The sequence below is a fragment of the Heloderma suspectum genome, chromosome 2, assembly GCF_057233095.1.
Source record: "Heloderma suspectum isolate Gila_16-S chromosome 2, 16-S_ref, whole genome shotgun sequence".
NCBI classification, from domain to species: Eukaryota; Metazoa; Chordata; class Lepidosauria; order Squamata; family Helodermatidae; genus Heloderma; species Heloderma suspectum.
This window is the reverse complement of record NC_139459.1, coordinates 203,615,022-203,637,639: the sequence shown is the minus strand read 5'-3', so window position 1 is coordinate 203,637,639 and position 22,618 is coordinate 203,615,022. Positions and strand designations below refer to the sequence as shown.

General features: G+C 42.2%; 2 protein-coding genes across 8 annotated transcripts in view; one reads left to right on the top strand and one right to left on the bottom strand.

Moving 5' to 3' along the window:
* CACNG1 (calcium voltage-gated channel auxiliary subunit gamma 1) overlaps nt 1-5,998 on the top strand; it is a 32,735-nt gene extending 26,737 nt beyond the window's left edge. The window contains exons 3-4 of the mRNA XM_084837482.1: nt 657-794; nt 5,185-5,998. Of these exons, the coding sequence (XP_084693608.1) occupies nt 657-794; nt 5,185-5,411 (365 nt within the window). The 3' untranslated portion in view covers nt 5,412-5,998. The remainder of the gene's footprint in view (nt 1-656; nt 795-5,184) is intronic.
* Nucleotides 5,999-17,921: 11,923 nt separating this feature from the next.
* The window catches only part of HELZ (helicase with zinc finger), a 165,207-nt gene continuing 160,510 nt past the window's right edge, over nt 17,922-22,618 (bottom strand). For all 7 annotated transcript variants that reach the window (XM_084837470.1, XM_084837471.1, XM_084837472.1 and 4 more), the window contains one exon: nt 17,922-20,743. In XM_084837470.1, the coding sequence (XP_084693596.1) occupies nt 20,412-20,743 (332 nt within the window). In that variant the 3' untranslated portion in view covers nt 17,922-20,411. The remainder of the gene's footprint in view (nt 20,744-22,618) is intronic.

Genomic DNA, 22,618 nt, shown 5'->3' with positions numbered 1-22,618 from the left:
TTCAGATATGCTGGACAATAACTCCCAGAATTCTCCAGTGAGCCATGCTGGGTGGGGGATTCTGGGAGTTGTAGTCCAACACATCTGAAGGACACCAGGTTGCGAAAAGCTGAGTTAGTGTATTCACACACACACACATACACTCCTACTTCAGACACTGGGCGGTTTCCTTGATTCTGAAATGTACCACACACTTAGAGCGCAATCCTAGACAGTCATGTTTAGACAGAAGAAAGTCCAACATAGCTGGCTGGGGAATGCTGGGAGTTGTAGGACTTTTTTTGTGTCTAAACATGCATAGGTTTTCATCCTTAGTTTATCTACACAGAGCAAGTGCACCTGTGTGAAGTGCATCTAAAGAAAACAGAGCTGAAAGTATGTTGACAGGGAGAAAAAGAGTGTCATATTACTGAACAATATGAATCTCTCAAACTTCATATTTTGAAAGCACTCGGCTTCTGATCTCTCAAAGAGGATTGTGTGGCCTCTTATTGCACAAGGAAAGCTTTGGAATGCCTTCCCCTTCACTCTTTTCATTGTAACGGAAATATCAGGTCTATGGTTTTGGTTTGTTTTAAAGTGAATCCTGCAGCACTAGCATGGTGGGAATGTTTGCAGAGTCACCACCCTTTTCCCTCTGTGTTCTGTCTTGCTAGAATACAGCATTTCTGCAGCAGCCATTGCCATCTTCAGTGTCGTCTTTTCCATCATTGGAACGATTTGTGTCCTCTTGTCCTTCAGGAAAAAGATGGATTATCTCTTGAGGCCGGCTTCCATGTTTTACACCTTTTCAGGTAGAACATCATGTGCGGGTTATATGGATGTAAATTTCATGGTGTGCATCAGATTTTGGAAGGACAGGAAAAAAATAGATGTGGCTGGATAATAGGAAGAACAACATGAGAAACGTGCCAAATAAGGACACTGTCAGAGGGCCCTAGCCGACCTCTTTCAGTCTACTCCAGTAGCCAACTCCAGACACAGACAAAGGATTCTTTTCAAGGCTTTATTCCTTTTACAACTTAATAACTCTATCACCAGCGACTAAGCTATGAACAGCAGAGTAACCTGTGCCCCACGTTGGAAACAGTTGGTCCCCATTTGAACGAGAATCACTTGCAGACCCTGAACTTATGGGCTAGGGAGGGTCCCTCCCCTTTTCCCTTGGGTCCTCTGGATGCGACCATTGCTTGCGCGCCAAACAGGCGCTACGCCTCCTTTCTGTGCCCTCCATAGCTCGTTGCTCTTTGCGTCTGCGTCGAGCATCCAGCCAGCCTTCCTTCCATGCTCTTTCACTCCCAGGACCGCTATCTATGTCTGGAATGCCGGCAGGAGGAATCTCTGCCAGCTGCAGGGCCTGGGAGGGATGAGTGCGCTCCTCTCCCACGGACGGCTGTTCCTCCTCAGAATCAGAACTGCTCTGAGGTTCTATGGGCTCAGTGTCCACCCTGACAGACACAATTACTTTTCCCCTGGAAGAGACTCATACATAGCTGGCTCATTCCTCATAATTCTCCCTCATCATAAGAGAGAGAGAGAGAGAGACCACATACAGTCAGGGCCAGAAATATTGGAACAAGGATAACTGTTTTGGCAGTTGGCCTCCGTACACCACCACATTGAAGTTGAAAGGAAACACCCCCAGATGGGAGCGAAGTCAGGACTTTCAGCTGTAATTCAAGGGGTTTGACAAAAGTGTTTTTACCTTTTTTTTAACCATTCAGGAAGTACAACCAGTGGCATACACAGACACCCATCGTTGGTGGCTCATAAGTAATGGAACAAACCAACATCATTTCAAACTGAAAGATCGCCTTTAATACCTGGATGAAAATGCTTTGCAGTCAATGACTGCCTGAAGTCTGGAACCCATGGACATGACCAAATGCTGAGTTTCCTCCCTTGAGATGCTTTGCCAGGCCTTTACTGCAGCTGCCTTTAGCTGCTGCTTGTTTGTGGGTCTTTCTGCCTTCAGTCTTGTCTTCAGTAAGTGAAAAGCGTGCTCTATTGGGTTGAGATCAGGTGACTGACTTGGCCATTGAAGAACATCCCACGTCTTTGCCTGGAGAAACTCTTGGGTAGCTTTTGCTGTATGTTTTGGGTCATTATTCATCTGCAATATGAAGAGGCGTCCTATCAGTTTGGCAGCATTCGGCTGAATCTGAGCAGGAAGTATAGCCCTATACACTTCAGAATTCATCCTGCTGCTTTTATCAGCAGTCAGGTCATCAATAAACACCAGTGACCCGGTTCCATTGGCAGCCATACATGCCCATGCCATAACACTGCCTCTCCACCATGTTTGACAGATGATGTGGTATGCTTTGGATCATGAGCTGTTCCTTTCTTTCTCCATACTTTTCTCTTCCCATCATTCTGGTACAAGGTAATCTTGGTTTCATCAGTCCAAAGAATCTTATTCCAGAACTGGGCAGGCTTTTTTAGGTGTTTGCTGGCAAAGGCTAATCTGGCCTGTCTTGTTCTTGAGCGTTCCCAGTGGTTTGCACCTTGTTGTGAAGCCTCTGTGTTGTTGTTCAGTCGTTCAGTCGTGTCCGACTCTTCATGACCCCATGGACCATAGCATGCCAGGCCTTCCTGTCCTGCGCTCTCTCCCGGAGTGTGCTCAAGTTCATATTCATTGAATCGGTGATGCTATCTAGCCATCTCATCCTCTATTGTCCCCTTCTCCTTTTGCCTTCAGTCCTTCCCAGCATCAGGGTCTTTTCCAGAGAGTTTTCTCTTCGCATTAGATGGCCAAAATATTTGAGCTTCAGCTTCAGTATCTGTCCTTCCAATGAGCACTCAGGGTTGATTTCCTTTAGGATGGACTGATTTGACCTCCTTGCAGTCCAGGGGACTCGTAAGAGTCTTCTCCAGCACCACAGTTTGAAAGCATCAGTTCTTCGGCGCTCAGCCTTCCTTATAGTCCAGCTCTCATAGCCATACATTACTACTGGAAAAGAAGCCTCTGTATTTAGATTCATAAAGCCGTCTCTTGACTGTAGATGTTGACAATGACATGCCTACCTCCTCAAGAGCGTTCTTGACCTGGCTAGTTGTTGTGAAAGGGTTCCTCTTCACCATGAGCAGAATTCTGCGGTCATCCACTTTAGTTGTCTTCCATGGTCTTCCAGGCCTTTTGCTGTTGCTGAGCTTGCCAGTTAATCCCTTCTTTTTCAGGATGTTCCAAACTGTTGTGTTGGCCACCCCCACTGTTTTTGCTATCTCTCTGATGGGTTTATTTTGTTTCCTCAGCCTAACGATGGCCTCCTTCACTCGCATGGACACCTCTTTGGGACTCATGTTGAGAGTTCCAGTGAACAGCTACCAAATGCGAATGTAACACTCAGAACCACCTCCAGGCCTTTTATCTGCTTGATTGGTCATGGGGCACCCAGGAAACAGGCCACACCTGGCCATGCAGCTGCTTGTCAGCCATTCGTTCCATTACTTATGAGCCCCCAATGATGGGTGTGTGTGTCTGCCACTGGCTGTCCTTCCTGAATGGTTAGTGCCCCACTTTTGTCATACCCCTTGAATTACAGCTGGAAGTCCTGACTTCGCTCCCATCTGGGTGTGTTTCCTTTCAACTTCATTGTGGTGGTGTACAGAGGCCACCTGCCAAAACAGTTATCCTTGTTCCAATATACTGGCCCTGACTGTATTTGCCTCCATTTGTAAAGTTGCTTTGTCATCTCATGTGGTTGTGTGGGTTCCAGCGTGCCTGAACATTCCTGGATGTGCTGCAGTTGTTCATTTAAGGGATCTTCCAGATGGAGGGCTTCTAGCTCTACCAATTAGAAGGTGTTGTGCAACTCTTCTGCCTTTTTCTCCTTAATGGATTTTATGAGGTAAGAAGAAACAACACCTTTTCCCTTACCAACCTGCCCAGTCATTGAGGTCATCGGAGGGCTTGCTCCTGGTGGTTCCACATGGACCACATGGACCTATGGCCCAACTGGAGTCCACCAGGACAACAGCCTTCAGCATGGCGGCCCCCTTTCTTTGGAATTCCCTGTCCCTGGAAGTCAGGCAGGCACCAACATTGTGTTGTTTCCGGCAACTCCTGAAAACAGCACTGTTCCAGGAGGCATTCCTTAACCGAACAGTTACAGTTTTTATTGGCATTGACAAAAGTATAATAGTGTTAAATAAATAAATAAATAAATAAGTGGGAAACACAGGAGGGCTACGAATGGAAGATGACGTGTTCTGGATGCCCTGTAAAACTCCTGTGAATGAGGAAGGGCAATGGCAAAACAAAAGCCTCATCAGGAAGCCCCTCTAGCCTCTTGATGGTAGCTAGTCATTCTTCTTGCATATATATCTTACAGTGTGCTTCTCATTTGCCTGAATAGTTAGAAGCTCCAGGATTAGCACTTTCCAGAATGTGGCCTCCTTTTGGGGAGAGAAATCACTGTAGAGTTATGGTGAGGGGTTTGGGGCTAATATTTCATGTATTTACAAATAGACAAGTACAAGTAGAGCAGAGGTGGAGGCAAACAGCTTAAGCGCTCCTACAAGCAGCAAATCCACTACCCTTCATCAGATCCCAGAGAGGCAGCCCAGCATTCTAGATGCCTTTCAGCCTTCAGCGAGCTCCTGCTCCCACAAGCTCCCTTTTTCATATGATATCCTTCTGTCTCAGAGTGCATTTTCTTTTGTTCCTTTTCATACACCCCCACCCCCAGCATCCCACTACCTTAACTGATGCGGAAACAGGCGCGCCACCTTCCCTGGGCCCTGATGGGCTTCGCACCATCATCCTTTAACAATTAGGACATTTCCCTAGCCATACTGAACCATTGCTAAGTAATTTATTTGACAAATATATAGCTAGATTATAACTATAACTGTACACTCATGTACGCACATACAGCACATGGAGAGAAAGGCTATCAAGAGCTGCTATGTGCTACCGGTTCAGAAGCATGCTGGGGGACACAAGTGGGAGGGTGCTGTTGCCCTTCTGTCCTGCTTGTCGGCGTCCCAGAGGCATCCGGCTGGCCAATATGGGAAACAAGATGCTGGATGAAATAGGCCTTTGGCCTGATCCAGCGGAGCTCTTCTTACCTTACGTTTCCAGGCAATTGGAAAGAAGGCGCTGGGATTCAATTAAATTGAAAACCAATGATTCTAAATAGTTTTCATCTGTTCATGGCTTTCATTTTTCCCTCCCTCCAGGCTTGTGCATTATCATATCTGTGGAAGTCATGAGGCAATCTGTCAAAAAGATGGTTGACAGCGACGACACTGACTGGATAGAGTACTACTACTCGTGGTCTTTTGCCTGTGCCTGTGCCTCCTTTGTCCTGCTCTTCCTCTGTGGAGTTTCTCTTCTGCTCATCTCCTTGCCTCGCATGCCTCAGAACCCCTGGGAGACCTGTATGGATGCGGAGCCTGAACATTAAGTCCCTCTAGCTCATATTGCCACTTAAGTAACATCATATCTCCCTGCCCTGCCCCTCCCCGCAAAGGTCAGCTATATATAGGTTTTACAACAGGCAGCCGGGAGTTGGTGTAGGTTGACTGAAGAATCTTTGGGTAACACCTGTTTATAAAATCAAAGGGGAGTTTAAACACAAAGTATTGTTCTTTTAAAAAACATTAACTGTTAAGATTACCAGCCTTGACAGCGTTTAAAAATAATTGTGCTCTACAACACTACCTGAGGTAATGCAGCCCACCGAATGTAGCTGAGGAAGGGACAGAGTTAATCCGGTTGAATGAAAATCTGCAGTTAAGGAGAGATCAGTCTTGTCCAAGTTGGAGACCCATTCCCCAATTAAGTAAAGGAAGCAAGAGATTGAAGCCATATTCTAGCCACTGTGTAAACCAATTTTTTTCCCATCTGTATCACTGGAGGGAGACTGGATTGGTGAACAACTGTAAACAGTGTTACCACCAATTTGTGGAACATGTGACGTTATTATGCACGTTAAATAATAATAATAATAATAACAACAATAAAAAAAATTAAAAAAGATTTTGGATAATGTGAGGATGGACATGTTTTCCTGAACACATTGCAAACATATTGCTGCTTAATGCCAACTTTCACTATTTTATTATAGTTCTCGTGTCCACTGGTTACTTATTGAGATATAATGCATGGGGAAATGGTGGAGATGGTGAAATCATGTTTCAAAAGCCAATACTTTTCAGAGTTGGAGGGCTACAAGGGATCTCCTCCAAGTCCCATCCTTCTAACTGACTGGCTCGTATCATCTACATTGATTGAATCTCCCCCTGAGCTGATTGCTACTTTAGCATCGCTGTTAGCAGCAGTAAAGCCACAATCTAGGCAGCCCAATCCTGCACCCGCCACCCCGCTTCCAAGAGAGTACTTGGCTCCACAGCAGAGATCTTGGCTACTGCACATTCAGTGGTGGTTTTTCTGGCAGTGGCCAGAAAGGGCTTTTTTTTCTAGCGGCAGTTCAGTTTTTCTGGAGGAGGCAGGGTCTTGGGGTCTTGGAGAATCACACAGCAGGGCTTAGCGGGGAGGCACCTACAGCCCACAGGCCACAGGTTGTGTACCCCTGATCTATATCGTAAAGACATACAGAGAAGGAGCGACCTTACTCCACTTAGCCAGAGGGGCCATTAGGACAGGGAATAAATGCAGGCCTTGAAGAAATAAACCTTACAACCAGAAAAAGAGATGTACCTTTTTAGCATTTAATACCAGTTCTGAGTTGGTAAGGTGTGTGGAATGGGGAAAAGAGCCATTAAGGCTCATTCGGGCTAGAAGGTACACAACCTGCAAGGAAGAGACACTATCAAAAGGGGTAAGACTTCAGACCAGCTGACAGAAGGGTGCATGTCTAAGGCTTGCCAAAACTAGCAGGGTCCCAAGAGGCAATTGAGACATGAACAGCAGGGCAGGTATTACATCATGGATGGCTGTTCTAGGGAGAGTGTGTCAAGGGGCAAGTCATTTCTATAACTCTCACACTACAAAATGGCAGCCATTTTTAAACTAGTTGTGGAGGGTAGTAATAAATAATGTGATAGCTCAGGTTCTGTGGATCCAATTAGCAGGATAAAGAGCAATAACCAGGCAGTAATTATATAGGTAGCATTACTGTAATGCAACACACAAGTCGAATTTAATAATACATAGAAATGTCAAAAATCAGTATCGCCATAATCTTACCTGCCCGCTCCCCTCTCCAACACACGCACACCACTTATCTAATTCTGACTTCCATATGCATTCACGCAAATGTCACTCATCTGGTGAACCTTGTAGCTTGCAGCTCAGATCCGTGCAGTTGCAGAATGCAGGAAGGCAGGACAAAAAGCTCTAGTTATGGATTTCACACATGCACATCCCACAACATGTGAGATGATGGTGTTTTGTCATCACACTTCACCTTCCAGCAACAATCTAATTTCCGACCAAGCTTTAGTTGCTGAGCCATCAGCCAACAGACATGTTGATGAGGGAAAAAACAGGCATAAGGTGCAGAGCGCATATTGATAGATGCTATAGATTTTTGCTGCCTTACTTGACAAGATAATTGTTTGCCATTTTCAAGGGGAAATTGCAAATACTTTTTGAAACACACTAAACAAAGAACTTTCAGTAAAATTATTGATATAGGGAACAATATAATGCTTACGACAAATGGTGTGAGAAACAGGGAGAGTCTGACAACCTGGAACACAAGGGGGGAAGTCTATTACTCTGAAGAAGCTGATCTTATAAATCCATCACCATAAGTCCCAATCCAGTTCCAGTTGTGCTACCAGAAACTGTTGCATGCGGTTAGTAAATCAGGAGAGGGTCAGGGGTAGGCATTGCCTTATCAATGGGACCTTCTCAAACTGGGGAGAGGTAACAAGCAGGGTACTGCAGGGCTCAGTCCTAGGCCCAGTGCTCTTCAACGTTTTTATTAATGACTTGGAGGAGGAGGTGCAGGGAATGCTTATCAGATTTGCAGATGACACAAAATTGGGCAGGATAGCTAATACCCTGGAAGACAGAAACAAAATTCAAAGAGATCTTGATAGGCTGGAGCGTTGGGCAGAAGACAAAGAAACAAAATGCACAGTTACAAGATAGGAGATACTTGGGTCAACAATACTACAAGCGAGAAAGATCTTGGAATTGTTGCAGATTACAAGCTGAATATGAGCCAACAATGTGATGTGGCTGCAAAAAAGGCAAATGCTATTTGGGGCTGCATTAATAGAAGTATAGCTTCCAAATTCCATAAAGTACTAGTTCCCCTCTACTCAGCACTGGTTAGGCCTCATCTGGAGTACTGTGTCCAGTTCTGGGCACCACACTTTAAGAAGGATGTAGACAAACTGGAGAGGGTTCAGAGGAGGGCAACGAAAATTATTAGGGGACTGGAAACAAAGCCCTGTGAAGAGAGACTGAAAGAACTGGGCATGTTTAGCCTTGAGAAGAGAAGACTGAGGGGAGCTATGATAGCACTCAAGTACTTGAAAGGGTGTCACAGAGAGGAAGGCCAGGATCTCTTCTTGATCATCCCAGAGTGCAGGACACGGAATAATGGGCTCAAGTTATAGGAAGCCAGATTCCGGCTAAACATCAAGAAAAGCTTCCTGACCGTTAGAGCAATACGACAATGGAACCAATTCCCTTGGGAGGCGGTGGGGTCTCCCGCACTGGAGGCATTCATGATGAAATTGGACAGCCATCTGTCAGGGATGCTGTGACTTGGATTCCTGCACTGAGCAGGGGATTGGACTCAATGGCCTCGCAGGCCCCTTCCAACCCTACTATTCTATGATTCTATGACATCTGGATAGGAATCTGCATTCTCACTCCAACATGGTAGAGAAAGTTGCACAGGACAATCCCATATGGGTCTGAACATGCATTGCAGGGTGGGTGTGCATCAGATGATTCTGGGTCCGTGTCTTATTCGTGCACACGGAAAGTCTGCAATATGCCCACGGAACCAATTGTATCCAAAGATCACCACCCCTGCCCACCCCCAGCTCCAAAGCTGGAATGTGCATTGGGAGGAAATCCTCTATTCATGCCAATTTATTTATTTGATTTGTACCCCACCATTCTTCCAAGAAAATATCGCTCAGGCTGCTTACAGTGCGGGACTTCCTCCCAATACAAATAGCAGCTTTAGAGGGTGATTTCCCTCAGGACTGCAGAGGGAAAGAAAGGGTTAAACTTCCCGTTCCCACTTGCGGCAGTCCAAAAATGGTCACACACATACTTCATGGCTGCTATTTGTATTTTTAAAAAACATGCACCTTAAATGATCCGTTTAATGTTACATCAAGTTTGTCCCTGAGATAATGGAATTAAAGGCACAATCCTATGGCTGCTAGACAGCGGCTAGACGGCCATAGGATTTTTTGGTTTTCGGGAACCAACCTTGGAGCCCACACTACAAGGTCAGTTCCTAAAAAACCACCTCCCTGCCCCCTCATAGGTGGCATGGATCATCCTGGGCTCTGTGCTTGGAAGAGCAGCATGGAGCGGGAGGAAAGGGGGTGTTCCCAGGGCAGGGAGGAGCAGGGATGGCGGCAGCATCATTACGACGCTTCCTATGTGTTGTCCGGCCGCCACCCCACCCCCCCTCCACTGCTCTCAACCACTCCAGCTAGACAGCCAAAATTGGCTGTCTAGCCATGAATGCAGGGCAGCTGGTCCATGGAGGAGAAGATCCCCTCTGCACTCCGCCCACCCTGCATTGGATAGTCAGTCGCTTCTGAGTTTGGAGGCGGCTGCCTATCCCAGTAGGATTGCTCCTTCCATTTGTGTGCGCATTCAGGGCACCATTCTACAAAACCTAGAAACCAGGTGCTTAGTTTGGGGGTCATGGAAGATTAAAGCACACTATAATGCAATATATGATGTGATGCCTTTCTGACATCACTCTTACATGTTAAAAAAGAAATAGCATCATCTGGAGGCAGAACAAAGCTCTTTCTAAGGGATTTCTAATTGAACCCCACACTTGTTCCACTGCCCCACACTACCTCTGCAATGTGCAATATTCAATAGCCAGATATCCAAGGAGACTTTGCTACCTCACAACCCAGTGAAGATCCGCGTCACAATTTTTGAAGGAATATTTGTCAAATATATTACTTTCCCCATATCTACTTAAGCTAGTTGACTGTATTTATCTCATTTACCCAACACATTTATCTTAAGTTGGCTGAGACACACACAGCCCCCTTCCCCATAGATAGGTATCTCTAGCTAGAAGCTCAGTATGCAATATCAACCCCGTTTTATAGATTCCTTAAATCCCCCCTCTCACATGCCAACAGACATGGTATTTATCAGCGTTTCTGACTGAGCCAATGTATGCACAAAAATTATCTCCTGTGTTTGTTCAAGCTCAAATTTGGTCTCTCTTCCTCCCCATTAATATCATTTCAAGACCTTTTTCTTTTCAATTAAGAGGGAAAGAAGATTCTCTGTTTCTTCCCCTCCCTCTGTGATTTTTCTTAGCAACTTCACTGACTTCCGTTTGGTATTTTAAAGTAGTTAATGTGTAGACAACCGGACACTTCTATCATGTCACACATTGCCCTTAAAAATGTCAGCTGTTCTTAGCTAGACAGTGGCTAGGTCAGAAGAAGGAAAAGACTTCTCTCATTTTGGAGCTGAAGGGAAATTATTGGACAAAGAAAATGAGACAGTGAGTCTTCAGAATTCCCAAGATAATATATGCTCACTTCTGCTGTTGATAAATTTGCTAATAAACCTTTGGGGAAGAAAGCAAGGATATGACAGCTTTGAATACAACTATGAATGCTGAAGCCACCATCAAGAATTTAGACTGAGGACAGTAAAGGCTCAAAGTGTATGGCAGCAGATGTTTACTCTTGTGTGTTTATTGCTGTGTGTGGCTGGGGAGATTCCATTTGTCTGCCATACCCAGTGGGCTCTGCTCTCTTAAAGCCCCCTTTGTGGTAGATGATTTGCCTCAACCTGCAGTTGCTGACTAAAATTCCATGTGGAACTTCTCTTCCTTGGGTGGGAAATTACATGCAAGTCTTGCATCAGCAAGCAAAATCACAGCACTTTATAAGACAGCAACCCTTGGTATTTGACAGGCAGGCCTATTCATGGCCTACTTGATATCTCAAAGACAGACTTGTTTACATTCCCAAGGCACAAAGGACACCAGAAATAAGCTATAATTAATACATTAACTGAAAATGGAGGCAACTAGGCACCCCTTGGGTAGGGGTTGGGCCTCATTTTAAAATCACTTCAACACTGTGAAGGGTTAGTTTTCCTTAAGCAGAGCTGGTTACAGGGACAGGAGTTAGATAGGGCTGGAGAAATTGTAATGACAATATAGCAAACATCTTGGATGTTATGTACCTGAATCATGAACTGCATAATTTCTGAGGTTTCCTCCCTTATTAATATACATCAGCATATATTTGTCGGCTTTCTAACATACTGCAGTACAGTTATGTTTAATGTCTACTCCTACTGTTTGTTCCATAATGTGTTTTGCCAGATTTAACTCTGGTGAATGTGATACTTAATACATGGAATAATCACAGTAATATATCAGGACCATTTCACACCTTATGTGTTAGCAAACCTGCATTTTGCCACCACCATGAACACTTGTTGGGGATCAATGGCTAATTTCAACTCCCAGGTAAGTGAACCTGTAAAATGTACATCTGCAAACTCATTTGTGATGTTCATACATTGTTTTCACTTGTACACAGAAAACATTTGACCATTATACAATTTAAACATGGAATTGTGCAAAGTGGTCCTCAGGGGCTCTCATCTTAGTCCAGTTTAAACTACATCGGCCATGAATTGTTTTAGTTGAATCTATCCATCCACTGACTGGTTGTTGATGCCCTTCTGTCAATGGCAATATAGGCATGGGAACTTATTATAGGGGAAGCAAATAAATATCATAAATAAATAAACTGTATTGCTCTACATCAGACCCAGAACAAAAGTTTAACAAGCAATGAATTTGAGACTTGTCCTCTTTCCAAGCCACAATTTTGTGTCAAGAAGGCCAACAGATCACCATAGTTCCTTGTTTGTTGTTGTTTCCCCTTCTCACATCATCCTAGCTAGTTAGCACAAAGCGTCTGTCTTCAACCAGTGAAGGTTTGCACTAATACATTAAGAAAAACTATTAAGGGTCTTTTTGAGAGAGAGAATACATGGAATTCCAGATGACTAAGTGAAGAAAAGGGACAGGGGACCTCCTCTAAAAAGGGAGAATTGAGCTGATCCAAAACAACATCTTATTGAAAAGGTCAACCATGCACTCAAACACACAGCAACAGAAAATTGAAATTCAACTGGTGTTTGGATATGGCACTTCCAATTATAGCCTAGTTAGCCATATCCACACCCACACTGAATGACCAAGCTTGGGATGAAGCACAACATTCCATTACTGCCCTGTGGCTCTAATCACCATCCTCACAGTCAGTCACTACTCAGTGCCATCTTCATTGTTCTCAGTGCTCAACACATGGTTATTTTGTTCCTAAATCCACCATACTCCACAGATAGGGATAGAGCAAAGGGCAACACTGGGCAAAGCAGAGCCAAAATGTTCTTTCTATCAGGCTGATCCACACCTAGACAAGCAATGCTAACTGAAGCAGATGACTATTGGTTTCCATCATCTTCAAGTATTGGTCCTTCATGACAAACAAACTATGGGGTAGAGGCTTTTGTATGGGGCTATATGATGTGTGCTAGATACATGTCACTGTCACTTAGCAGTGCATATATACATGTTTATTTAATAGCTGTGTTATGCTTTGGTGGTGAAATAAATGCTTGTATTATCGTTAAACATTTGTACAGATTTTAGGGCACCGCTCTTAAGCTCTATGTCAGTGCAACACTGAAAGATGCCTGAAACCTGGTTTCAGTTCTGGTGAAGACCCCAGAAGTTAATGGAGCTATCATAACCAAGAACAATTGAGCTGAGTGATTGCAAATGTAGCTCAGCTGCTCCTTCCACCTAAAGTAAAAGCAGTGTTTCTCCACAAATCTTTAGGTCTTGAATCACATCCATGCTGTATGCCAACATGTATTGTATTCAGAGGTATTTCAAACAATCCATCAGCATGTACTGCAAACATAATGCACTGATAATTTCAATATTATTTATTAAAAAGGCATTTTATTATAAATACATTTTAAATGTAGCAGTAAAATACATTTTGTGTTACCATTAATCTTTAAAAATAAAGAGTGCACCAAGACAATCATTACACTTGAAGATAGATACTGTAAGACCCCAGTCCTCAACGCAGTTTACAAGGAATCACAAAAGTTGTTGAAACACTTTCAAAAGCACCTTCTGAATTTCGCAATCTAGACCACCAGTAGACAGTGAATGCAATCTAAATTCTGAAAGGCTTAGACCATTCTTGGTGCTTTGCAGCTCTTCTGAGCTACATTCAGGGGTTTCTGCTAATACTAGACGTACTGACTTTTAAATATATAAGGCCATTTTCTTTTCTAAAGTAAGCCATGGTGAGTATCAGTGGAGACATGAAAACCTCCATTATTTTATTGAGGATGTTTTCTTGCTTTTCAAATAATGCAATTATGTTAGAGATTTCTATATCAACTTGAAAACAGATTATTTTTCTAACTTCCAATTTTGTTAATAGATCCAGACTAAAGGTGAATTTTGCCACATAATGTTGCCACAGTTAGAGAGGTCCAGTTCTCTTCCCCCTCCCCATGCACCAATAGTGCAGTTATGTGTACTTGTATCTCATTAAAATCAATGGGGCTTAAGTTTGCGTATCTTTGTGGCCACACACTGCAAGAACCACAAATATTAGGCCCAACTTTGCCACTGGCTGGTCCTAGTTATCTGGCTATAGCAGTAGTTTGTGGGTGGCAGCATTGATGTGGGTGAGTATGCCTCAGGACTTGTTACCCAAGGCATAGTGTGAGGGAAAGGGAAGGAAGGAATCAGGGACCAAAGCAGAGGGAATCTGGAAAACAGGGCTACTGCAACAGATAGGATAGAGGATTCCTGTCTTCCATAAACCATGGGGCAAGACAACATTTATGAGGAAAGCTGCCAAGAAATGCACAGGAGACATAAGCCATCCTGTTGTAAAAGTCAGGGATGGGTGCTTCCAGATGGAGGGTTCTTCAGTTACTTGTGCTGATGCAGCACAACTGATATCTACAATTCACATGGGGCTGATCCTTGCTAGTCCAAAAAGCAGACTAGGAATGAGCAGGTTTTGCATGTGTGGTACCCTTCAATCAAGAAGCTGTTGTGCAAAAACCCTGAGCTAGTTGTCATCTCTCTTTTGTGGTAGTTTTTCTCACTCTAAGTTCAGTACTAAACAAGTCATGGTGGAAACTGCCATCTGGATAGGCTCAGGTGCATGCATCTTGCAGAGATGCTTCAGGAGCTTTGAGATATGTCAAAATGGGCATCTGCCTTTTCCAACAGAATGAAGACTCACATTCCCAGAACTTTTGTTCCCAAGTTTGTGCTCAGGTCTTATGATGTGATCACCTGTGTGAAGCTCTTGGTGAGCTCACAATCTGGTGGGGATCGCATGGAGGCACCACTTGCATAAAGTGCTGCTTCCATATAGGTCCTATACACAATAATAGTGCAAATCACAGTGGCCCTGTGCATAAGCCACCTCCACCTGATCTATGCTAGGTAGCTATATCCTTCAGCAACCCTGTGCACACCCACAGATGATTCCATTAAAGCCTACTGGTTGTTTAAACTGGGCCTCGGGTTACTTGAAGCTTTAATTCTCAAATGGCTTTTATATGGTGACTGTATTTTACTAAACACAGACATGACCAGCCTAACTGTGAGGCATTGTGAAGTATTTGCTTCCAACAGCAGATTCTAGCATGGACACTTTTTATCTGCTTCCAATCTCCACCTCTATATGTCATTAAAAATAGGCTCCATTGTAGCTAAGGCCAACAGTGAAGGTAGAACAAATGTAAGTGGATAGGTTACTGAGAGATTATTGTTCTATTTAATATTGGGTAAAAATGCCCAGAATGCACTGTAACAAAACAAAGAATGTATTTGTTGGAATACATCAGGACTCTCAGCAGTGACCTACTGCAGAGGACAACCGTGATGGGGTGGGGTGGGGATTGTTAAAAATACAACAACAACAAATAATAAGATACCATGTGGTGTTACACCACAATGTCTGAGCATGAGCAAAAAGATTTGACAACTAAGCAATTCCATATCTAAGACTAGTAATGGCTGCCATAAAAATGGATGTGGATAATTGCGTAGGTAGTACACATAGTGCAAAAGTGAAGCTGGTAAATACATGCAGCAAAGACTGGTAACATAAAAATGGAAGGATATTCAGTCTCACATGAGAAGAGAAATAGAATGCCAGTCCACAGAGAATGACCTACCTAATGGGAGTATTTCTAGTGATGTGGATGGGAGATGACACAGATCCAAAATTCACCATATCTTTAACACAACAATCTACCCTTATTTATTTGTCTTGCCTAATTAAAGCTGGATCTTAATAGAAACAAATGTTGTATTATCTTGGGTCAATAGACAACTCTACTAAAGCTGCAGTGCAATGGCTGTTAACAATATTTTTCACCATGTATCAAATGCATACACACCTTGTGATGGATACACTACTAGGTTCAGAATTGTTAGCACAAAACTTCACAGATTCACATTTTATTTAAAGCTATTTCTAGGGCCTTCATGGCCAGGAATCTTTAGTAGTACGAATGCTTGAGCTGCAAGTCTAGAAACAAAATTGATGTTCCTAAATGTAACTTGTCTAGTTCATATTTCTTTAGTAAATGTTGTGACACCTACAATATGCTGACTGACTAAGGATCATGCTTATCAAACCACACCAGCTCCCTCTGCATAACATCTGAAAAACAGAAGATTTGCAAGCTATGGTGCAATAACTCAGGCTGGCCAGGAGACCTAGTGCTGCACATAATATCAGGTGGGAGAAAGAGGCAGAGGAAAGAGCCATGCATAGGGATGCATTTGCCTAGTAGAATGCAGAGGGAGCAGGCAAATTCTGAAGGAGCAGGTGGATGGGACTGTTTGGGCCCCACAACCATCACGTATTTAACGGAACACTTCAGATGTGCCTTTGAAAGTTTAGATTTCTTACAGAGGCAGGTTTGGACAACTATATTTTCCTGGACTGAATTCTGTGAATAAGCAAGACCTCAAAGATATCAAATGCTCTTGAGTGTGGATGCTCTGTCATTTCTCATTGGCTATGTAAAATCTCTCCATCTTTAACTTTGAACCTCTTAAAACATAGGGCCATTTCTCCCACAAGTAGGAAAATACATCTATCTATAAAATTGGGACACCCTGTCTGTGCTCCCCCTTCCCCCAATATGCTCAGATCACTATACTTAAGGCTGAATAGCCATATACATATACATGGGCTGAGGGTGGAACTCCCTACAATATAGGCAGGGGTGTTTCTATACTTGCAAGTATGTGCTTATTCAGTGAGGATAACCAGGTGAGAAATGGGCCTTTTGCTCATGTTGGATATCCTTCATCATGAAGATCACTTAGGTAGATCCCAGACTGGAGTTCTCAATCACTGCTAAATACAAGGCAGTAGCATTTTCTGATTGGGGCTGGGGGCAAGTTGGTTGGAATAGGGTAGTTGGCAGGATTATGTAGATGGAGACTAGGTCAGATGATGTCATTTTTCCCTTGGTTCATCACCTAAGTAGTAAAATAGCTACTGTGCATGCAAGCAACAGAAGACAAAAATCAGAATCCAGTGTGTATCTAACAGCATAATACAATTAAATGAGGTTGACAAGCTAAATTGTCGCAACATCAGGAACCATCGAGTTTTCTAGCTTCATGTTATAGCAAGCAGAATTTTTCATTTTCATGAATTTACAAGACTGAATGCTTCCTACAAAATGAATCCTTCAGCCAAAAGAAAAATACTTATTCCACCTAATATATCAAATATAATGTCAACCAACATGGTTCATATGTCAAAGATCAGCAGCTTTTTCTTTTAAATATTACCGAGCATAAGTGGATTACATTTTCTCACTCCACTAACATATTTTAAAACTTCCTTTAAGTGCAGTGATACATAACATGCTCCCATTAAAGTAAAGATATTTGTTTCCATGACTCAAGTATATTTTGTTTCTGAAAATGTCAAATGAAATTATTGAAAACTCTACTACTATGGGGCAGGGGGCACGGGGGGAGAGGAACTGCTGCAAATTCTATAAGGTTGGTATAAATAAGACCCATGGACCTAACTATGTAATAGTTCTGACTATATGTTGTAAAAATCAGGATCATGGGCAGTACTGTTTTACCGTAATTGACAATGTGTATGTCTTTAATGGCATAAACCAGTGACAATGGAATGGTAATTCCATCATGATTGAAGTCAATCAGAATGTTGTGATTTGTTTGGAAGTAGAATTTCTCCAGTGTTGGTATAACTAATACCAGCAGTCTGAACGTACTAGAGCATCAGAACTTCTTTATGTTCCAGTATGTGCGGGGAACCAGCAGATTGTAATGATGTGGAGCTTTGCTATACCCTTTCTGAAATCGCTATCACTTGAGATATCTAGAGAAAACCGTATTGAGAAACAAAGAAACATCAACCTCGCTAGGGTTCACATATAAGCCACATCTTATTGCAGTTCACAATCAATTTAACTCGACAGTAACTTTGTTAAAATCGATAATGTAGAGTAAATGGATGAGGATTACAACCTCTTCCTAATTTTACTGAAAACCTGCTTTAATTGCTAAAGACTGAAAAGGTAAACGATCAGTATCTCAAATGGAGGCATATGCTTCTGACATAGCTTACTGATGAGATAAAAGCAAGCAGACAAACGTTAAACAAGAATAATGGAGGGGCGGGGGGTTAGGAAAGATGTGCTTTAATGTTTTTAGAAAGTTGTTGCTGCAATAGAAATACCAGTGTATGACAGCTTAAATACGATGTGAACAACTGTTCCTCAACTAAATCACAGCTCAAAATAAAAGTACAAGAAATGTTTATTGGTTTAATTTTCAGGTAAGATGAACAGAATCATAAGACTCTATAGAAATGCATGACTTTGAAAGCCATGAAGTTAGAGTTCTGACTTGAGGGCGTGCACTTGAGCTCTAACTAACCTGCTACCATACTTTTATATGGACCAAGAACAGGGCAGCACGGGTACGTCTCAGTGTCTCAACAGAATTTACCATGAGTAACTAGGGGCAGGATTACGACTCAGAACCTGAGTTGAAAATCAGAAAGAGCTTCACTTAGTGCAGTGAGGCTAACCTTGTTTTTTACCAGCCAAGGATGCAATTATTATCAATAATTGGCCAGAGTTCCTAATGATAGCAATGGGAGCTCAACTTGAGATGCAGAGAAGTTGGCCTTTATATATTTGAATCTTCCTGATCTGATACTGTTGCTCAACGTGCTAAGCAAAATTGAGCAGGGATTTCTCCTTTGCTTTTTGTTTGGTTTTATAACATTAAGAAATAAAGTTACATGGCTATGCAGCTTTACCCTGCTTTTCTGAACCGTTAACCCAGTAACCATTCAAATATTACAGTGCATTAAATTAGTATGCAGATCTTTTATAGAAAGACCCTTGAGTGAAATCCTGACTTTTTTGAAATCAGTAAGAAAAGTGGCATTGATTTCGACCAAGCAGAGATGTTACCATCACAATTTACAAAACCCAACATGAATAAATGGATTGTAACCAGAGCAAATATCAGATTGAATACAGAAGCAAGTACAGTAGCTCAGCAAAAGGCTGCGGAGAGATCCCAATGGTTTCAAAGCTGTGGGAAGCTGTGTCACCTCAAAGAGGAACACGTTTTAAAAATGATACTACTTTTGTTAATACTACTCTTGTGTTTTACAAAGGGAAATTAAAATAAATAAACTGTTGATAAAATTAATGTTCCTGATCAAAGAGATCTTTTCAAGTGTAAAGGAGGACGCGTGCCTCTATAGAAGCTATAAAAGATACATCCCTTACTTCAAAAGTATGAACAGTGTACAAGACCACAACCTGAAAGGTAAACATTACCCTAAAATGTTTTTTTTTCCAAAATTTTGTTACATATTGCTGTATAATTCTTTATAGATTTCACTTTCAATATATAGTGGTAAAAGACCAAGATTGTGGAAAACCTTAGCAGAACATACAAAAATAAAAACAACCATGTAGATCACATCTCCTCCCCCTCCCTTCCCCACAACTCAATTCCCCAAAAATGTGGATTAATTTGGATACAGCTTTGACAAACATAAAAATCTTCTTTAATGATGTTCCTCAAACAAAACAGTTAGCAAAATATTTGAATATCCGTGTATAATGTCACATTTAATGTAAACATCAAATAATGTACCAAAAGGTTTTACTGGGGGTGAGGGGGTGGGGGAGAGAACTTAAAGCGGCACAATTCTTTATACCACTAGAGAAGCCAGAGGAGGAGAAACCAGATTACAAGCATTTACACATGCATAGTTGGGAGGGGGACCCAAATATTTTACTAAATTCACTCAATTGTTTCTTTTAAATAGTTATTAAACTACAAAGCACCCAACATAGCGAAAAATTTGATTTAATTTCATGATTCTTGTTTACAAACCTATCAAATTAATCTTTCAAACAAGCTAAAATTAGCAGCTTGTCCAAAAATAAAATGTGTACTATTTTCTTTTTTATATTGACCACTGCTTTTTTAAAAACTCTGAAATGTTAAAACAGTGGTATGTGGGTCTGCAAAGAAGGTCTTCACTTTATCCTACAGTCAAAGGAGATTACTATACCACATCATACAGGCTCTAAAACTATAAAAGTCTTAGAATGCAGCATCCATTTACAGAAAGCTGATAAAACTGAAAGTAATTAGAAGATGCTGCACCTTTATTTAAAAAAAAATAAACAATTTAAGCAGACATAACATACATTTGTACATTAACTGGCCATTTCTGGTACAGAAACCCAGCATAGTATGCTAAATGTTATTGAATAAATGTAAATGCTACTTACATTTTTTTAAATACAATTTAGACAAGTTTTTTTTAATTTTTAATTTTTTTTAAGTTGCACAGTTAACTTTTCAGCTGCTAGCTTTAATGCAACACATATATAAAGTTACATAATTTTTTTTAAGTGTGTTTTTCTAGGGATTTTTTTTCAAACCTCTGACCCACATAAAAAAAAAGTAAGATAATGGAATATAATTTATAAAGGTTAGCTTCAAGTCTAGCAGCAAAGCAATTAAACCAAGATATATTTACTAATATAAACAAAGAAAAATGGTGGCAACTGCAGGGGAAGCCCCAACTATCTTAAATCTACTGACACAAATAGAAATTAAAATTTCTCTACAAAAATATTCTGATTATTTAAAATAGGAGTAAAAGCCATTGCTACCTGATGAACTACCTAGACTTAGTTCCTGAAACAAAGACAAAGGGTCGCTATTCTTCTTTGTCTGCTCAGGAGGGGCTTTGGGCTTTGGTGGAGCCCGCAGAGCACTTGCGTAGGACATGGCAGGCTTGTTCACACCAGTGCTCGGCTGGCTGTTGCTGTTGGATTCAACAATCTGCTTATTGGGCATGAGGGGCGGGAACTGGCCAAGGTGTTGGAGCACGTTGTAATTAAAAGAATTGGACATCTGGATGTTTTCGACTTTCATCTGTTCTTCTGGGGGTTTGACAGTCTTCGGTGGAACTGGAAACAGAGAACCAGAAAGGGAGGCATTTTAACGCAACACTTTTCACAAAGGAGACATCACCAGTAGAAGAAATAGCTTTTGACCAGGTTCACCTTCCCAAAGCTGTGAGTGAAGCGGCTAACTAGAAAGCTGTGGGAATTAGCCAATGTTTTGAATGCTGTATGAAGCCCCAAATTCTCAAAGGGTACACGTTTTTGAAAGCCCTGATGCTACCCTGAAAGTGCCCTAAGTGTTAATTAAATGAGGCAATTAAGAGAACAGTGTCAGAGGTAGCGGTGATAAAATAAATACAATTGTCTAAGATCCAACATGTATGAGCTGAAATTGCAAACAAATAATGCAAAATGACCCTGGGACATTAGCCCTTCAAGACTTATGGAGTGCCGGCCCCAGAGGGCCCCCAACTTTGGGAGATTCCTAGGGATGCAGTGGTCTACTGGGATGGGGAGGGATGGGTTAAATGCTCCTATATGTGAGAGGAACACACACATACGAACATACCACCACTTTGGATCCTATATTGCAGTCTAATTGACTTTCCTTGGATTATTTTGGAGCAAGCGGATCACAGCCTTAGGCTTCCATTTTTACTCTAAAGCAGGACTGGGCAACACATGGCCTATGGGTCACTTGCAGTCCTGGTCCCCCGTGCAGCCCCCACAACCCCATTGCCCCATCTATTTTTTTCTTTTTTAAAAAAGGGAAGAAAAAGAAAAAGTTGTGGGTTGTCACTGAAATTTGGCAGCAAACCCCCACATAAAATGGGCAACTTTAGCTTGTTTTCCCCCTTTTTTGCAACTTAGGGTCAGTGGTAGGGGGACTGCAGCCCGCAGCGTGTCCACGGTGGAGTGGGGGAAACTGGTCCCTGGACTGCCAAACTTGCTCACCCCTGCTCTAAAGACTTCCTTAGAATGTGGCATATAGTATGCATTAGACTGGCAAAGGAAGCCACTGTGGGTTTAGAAAAAAAAAAAGTAAAAGCCCCCCTGCATGCACTGCTCCCTCAGCACGAGCACTAAATATTTACAATTCTGTTTTTGATTGCCAAATTCGTTATGGAATATGGTGCTTTTGATAGTAAGAAACCAAGACCATGAGAAAGCTGGAAGATCATCCAGTCTGCTTGTAGTAGCAAAAATTATGTTGCATTTTAACAAAGCAGTAACCACTTAAGATGAAGGTATTCCATATCTTAATGAGATAATTTTTGGTAAATTTCAATCTCATTTGGAATGTAACCTTCTGGTTCAAGATCCCCATTTGTTCTAGAAGGAGACAGTATACACTATTTTCACCTTTAGGTGAAATTTCACCATCAAAACTCCCATCAGCTGGAAAAGCCTCCCAGTAAAGATGACAAAGCCTTCCAGTCCTATATAAATCTTTACTTTGATCAGGCTACCATAAAGTAAGATAAATCTCTGCCTAGCACGTTATAACGTTTCCTGTGGAAACTATGAGGGGGCCTGCTTTTGGTTGGATCCTTCCCCTCCTTACACACAACCACCGCAAATAATTCTGGAAAGAGCATCACAGGAGCCAAGGGCTCAGAACATGCAAAGAGGGCAATGATGCCCCCCCTAAGTTCCGTTCCCACTGCAGCCATGGGAGCAGTATTGGCTGGGGGAATGGACAGCTTTAAAGTTCTGATTTCCCTATTCAGGATGCTTAAGAAGGCTTCCCTGCTAAACAATATATGCCTGGAAGGTGATTGATTTGGTGGATTGTTCTCAGAAAATCCTCCCTCTTCCTTTTTAAACCCTGTGAATTCCTGCGTCCTGAATGGCCTCCTCACTACACCTGCATGTGGCTGCCAGCACCCCACCAAGCCTACGTCCCTGTCTCAGAAATAACTGTGAAGGAGAAACAAC